Source organism: Centruroides sculpturatus, unplaced genomic scaffold (assembly GCF_000671375.1).
Source record: "Centruroides sculpturatus isolate CEXI.00-Female unplaced genomic scaffold, Cexi_2.0 scaffold169, whole genome shotgun sequence".
NCBI classification, from domain to species: Eukaryota; Metazoa; Arthropoda; class Arachnida; order Scorpiones; family Buthidae; genus Centruroides; species Centruroides sculpturatus.
The window spans coordinates 422,850-427,873 of NW_019384492.1; the positions used below are offsets into that span (position 1 = coordinate 422,850).

General features: G+C 31.4%; 1 protein-coding gene across 2 annotated transcripts in view; it reads right to left on the reverse strand.

Annotated features, from left to right (window-relative positions):
• LOC111621821 (U2 small nuclear ribonucleoprotein A'-like) overlaps positions 1–2,961 on the reverse strand; it is a 34,218-nt gene extending 31,257 nt beyond the window's left edge. For both annotated transcript variants that reach the window (XM_023364074.1, XM_023364073.1), the window contains exon 1: positions 2,809–2,961. In XM_023364074.1, coding sequence (XP_023219842.1) covers positions 2,809–2,890 — 82 coding nt within the window. In that variant the 5' untranslated portion in view covers positions 2,891–2,961. The remainder of the gene's footprint in view (positions 1–2,808) is intronic.
• Between the last annotated feature and the right edge of the window lie 2,063 nt (positions 2,962–5,024).

Here is a 5,024-nt window from a genome sequence, read left to right on the forward strand (position 1 = left end):
AATAGTTTAGACCAGATACATTCGCGAAAGTGGTCGCTTATTACAGGTGTTGTATGTTGTTTCGGACCAAAAATCGATGCCCGCGGTCGCGTTACACAGGTGGTCGTTTAATACAGGTAACTTATACGAAGACTCTATGGATAAACTATTCCGTGCCAGAAATTTTTGTTCGTTTTGACAGGTGCCCGTTGAATGCAGGTGGTCGCCTAAGCAGTTTTCACTGTATATAGATTATATTTTTACTAGTGAGCTAATGAATTAAAAATGTCAATTCATACTACTTACTATAGAAATTGGATGTATCTACAATTTTGAACTAATTAATAAAAGTAAATAGAATATTTACATGCATTAATTTTTTTATTATTAATATTTTAAATTTATAGAGATTGTTTGAAATTACCTTTTTACTGCTATGCATTAAAATTTTGAATTTTATTTTAAAAGTTATATACAATATGTTTGGTTTAAATTCTAGCAATTATTTGAAACATTGTCAAAGTGAATTGTTCTTGACATTTTATTCTAATAACTTCAAAAAATATTTTAAATTAAAATTACTTTTGTATGATTTTATCTGCTTCTAATATAGCATTTTTTGATTTAATTTAGTTTTTCTTGTAGACTAGTTTAAAAAAATTATAAACAAACATTTTCTAAACATATTATTTGAAAATAATCTTGTTCATTATTTTGCTGACTGATCTGTTTCATTCATTATTGTTGAAAGTAAAATTGAATTTTAAATTTTTTATTATGGCAGATATTATGTTAATGTTTTAATATTTAAATTCTTGCGATTTCAAATATTGATTCTATAATGAGACTAAAAGTTAATATAGTTTATATATTAATTTTGATTAATATATTAATTAATGATAACTGAAAAATTTGATATGAATTTCAATATTTTTAATGAAGAAATACTTTAATTTTTGTAAAAATGTATTTAAATTATACTTGGACTGGATAATATCCCCCATTGAAAGGATTTGGACATGATGATAATTTTTAATATTCAATGGTATGATTCTAATAATAAACTAAAATGCAGTGGATTTTACTGAATATGAAATTTTGCAAGGAGTTTGTGTATTAAGAGTTATTGATGCTATTAAACTTTGGTGTTTAAAGATCAAGGGCATGGAAGATAGAGATAAGTGAGATAGAGATATAAGATAGAGTGGGGTCATGTGTCANAACTAAAAAAAAAGGGTAGCCAAATTTGGCACAAAGTTGCCAAATCTTGCAACGCTGAAAGGAATATTAAATAAACCTAGAGTTGGTATTCAAAGGATTATAGACCTAAATTCGGGGAAAGGAGAGAAAGGTCAAAAAATAAAGAAATGAGAAAGGTTAACTAGACCTTCTGTTATGCAAATATTGATCCTTAATTTTCCAACGTTTCTCAATTCTTTTTATTTTTTTTGCCTTTCTCTTCTTTCCCCAAATTTGAAGCTATAATCCTTTGAGTCACGACTTCAGCTTTATTTAGTATTCCTTCCTCATTCACACATTTCAAGTACTGTATTTGAAAATATTTCCTTTCTATTAAAAAATAAAATATGAAAGGTTTATGGCTTTATGAAACTTCTTTTTTTGAGGTTTATGCCATTGAAATAAATAATAAAAAAAATTTGTTGTTTTTGTTTACACGTTTATTGGGCTGCATGCGGCCCACAGGCCGCGGGTTGGACACCCCTGATCTAGACTTAAAGAGCACATTTCCCCCCACGGGGAAGTGTTATACATTTATAATAGATACATTTTGAGCCACAACAACGCGTGGCGGGGTCTGTTAGTCTATGATATAATGAAGAACCACATGACCACTCCGGCCCAATTTGCATCAGATCCCGAAATAATACCATACCAGACTGAAGTTAAATCCTTACAGGTTTGGCTTCAATCTGGTAAGAACGATATTTGACAGAACAAAACTATCGAGATCTAAAAACAGGATGGTACAGGAGGAAGCATTGATAACACAGACAAGATAAACCTAGAGCAAGCTTGGCAAGTTATGCAAGGAAATGTGAATCAATTTTTAATATCAGCATCCATTTGTTATAATTTTGACGAACAGCATATTCAAATAACTTGAAAACATACAGAAGCTCAGTAGAACTAAAACTTTTAGGCACTTGTGATGTTTAGTGGGTACGGCTATTTCAGAGGTTTTCTTCCACAAAATTAATTAATCAAATCTAGATTAATTTCACTCGAATATTTCCAAAACACATAATTTGTTGGAAATGATCGATATAAAATACGCTATGAATAAAATATTTCCAACAAATTATACGTGTTTTGGAAATATTCGAGTGAAATTAATCTAGATTTAATTAATTTTGTGGAAGAAAACCTCTCAAATAGCCGTACCCACTAAACAGCACAAGTGCCAACTTTTATTTCACCTAAAGAGGGCCTATGAACAAAGCCAAAAACATTTCTGATTGAATACTCATTGTGCTGGAAGTTGTAAGCATACACTAGTTATAAAATACAGGGTCATCCATTATCATCATCTTCATCATCATCTTCATCGGATACAACCTTTGAAATCAACGAATAACTGTTCTACTCTCAATTTTAATAGGCTATTTAAAAAAAATCTTAAGTTTTTATTATATTTCATTTATATTAGTTCAATGATTATTTAATTAACCAAATTAATATACACGAACAAATTATATTTGATCAAACTGTATTATGATAAGTTTGAAAGTAGTTTTCAAGTGACAAATCGCGACTCTATATTTTTAGTTATTGCATGCAGAACATTTCAATAAAACTGTTTAAAATTACCTCTCAAATCTAACTCTCTGTCTCGAACGGGATTAATATATTGAGCCGACTGTAATATTAAATCCGGAGTTAATTTAACCATTTTCGTATCCTTACAACTAACAAAAAACCAAACGATAGAGGAACGATGCACGTTGCCAGATTACTTTTTTATTTTTGTCAATCGTTCGAAAATAGCCCAGTACAAAAATACAAATTTCAAAAAGAGTATACTGTATTTATTAATATATTTATTTATATATATACTGTAATTAAAATGTAAAAACTAATTTAGAATAACAAGGGAGAAAATATTTAGTTTTATTCTGATGATGTACCGTACAATATGATATAAGAGACTATTTTAGTTCCCTAAATAAATATTTAAAACATATTGAAAAAATTTTAGTCCTCTCAAACTATAAATTATGACAGTAATATAAAAGATAATTAAAAACGTTTTTTGAAGTAAAACGCCTTCACTATTTTTTATTTAAATTGTTTATGAGAGCACTGAGAGAACGTTTTTCCATATCTTTAATGGACCAGGATCAAAAAAAGACGGACTGATGAGGGACCGCATTGACTATATGTGGGCCAAAGCGGTTAGGACGTCAGCCTACCGCTCTGAAAGCCCGGTATCGAATCTAGATAATAAAAAATCTCAGGAATTTTTTGGGAATGATCTGTCCCGGATATTTCAGGTTCCGTCCCTCATCGCCTGGCTACCTCATTGTGGGTTTCGCTAGGCTCGCATTCACTTTGATTTATTCTGCTCTGTGGGCTATCTTTGTAGTCCACAGATCAGAATAAATCAAATTTGGTCATAAAAATGTCTGATTCGATCCGAACACGAAACTGCAGTTTCAGATCTGCCAGATGGTACTTTATCACCTAGCATCTATTCGGTCCTTCCTATAATAATGTACAGTATTGCATTATACTTTTTACTTTTTACTCACTTCCCTCACACTATTGTTCGGCTTACACGTTCGGAAATGTCGCGCGGAATCGACGCATAGCTACAATTTATTTTGTGTTATTTATTTCTATGTTTGTTATATCTACGGAGACTCGAGAGAGACTATACTGTGTCGTCCAAACGAAGTAGAACTGATTCTTCTACATCAAACAAGAAAAGAAAAACTTTATCTTTGGAATGTAAAGTTAACATTATTAAAGACTTCGATACAAAAATGAAAATCTGTGAATTGGCAAAGAAGTTTGATCTACCGGAATCGACGGTCAGAACAATTATAAAAGGTAAAGAAAAAATTCCCGAAGCTGCGAAAAATGCTTAATCTTTAAATTCAAGCATCATTCGTAAACGTCACGGTATTATTGCTGAGATGGAAACAATATTAAAATTATGGTGTGATAAACAAGTAATTGTGAAAAATTGTATAATAATATAATTTGTTACACATATGTATTATCTAAGATTTTATTAAACATTTTTTTCTAAATTATTGCTTTTTTTAGTTTCCGGCCCCAATTAAAAATTATTTGTATGTATTTATATGCGAAATTATACCCCGACTTACGCGAATTCGACTTACGCGGTTATCGCTCGGTCCCACCTATCGCGTAAGTTCGGGGTATTACTGTATTATTATTACAGTAAATTTCTTTTGAATTTAATTACGAGAGCGGTACATACGAATAGGTTAGGTGTCATATCTACGCAAGCTCGGCCAAGAAAAAAATGCTCATCCTCGACATTTTCAAGTTAGAAAGCCACAAGAAATAGAGAAAATGGCAGACAAGAATGATAACTCGTTAACATGCGAAGAATGTGGCAAGAATTTCGTTAGCAAGAAGAATTTACTATCTCATAAAAAGACTCAGCAACGAGACCTCACAAATGTGTGTATTGCGGTCAGACGTTCTCGCTACGTAACACACTCGTATGACGCAGGCGCAGGGGTGCCGCTAGCTGTTTGAACGCCCGTGTGCAATACCGATTATGCCGCCCCCTGTTTAACTACGACTACCTGCGCTGAGCTTGCCAGAAAGGCTCTTTAGTGTTGTCTCATAAGGGTGTGAAAAAAAAAGAAATACTTTACAAAGAAAAACTATTTATTATTACTAAGTTATTTTTGTTTACTTAAGTGTAAAGCCATATAAATATTTATCTACAGAAATTTAACTCTTCTTGCCTTTATGTTTGCGAAATCTGCTATCAATTTTCTTGTATCCAAGCTGTCTAAGATTTCATGTTCAATTGAAACTATAGC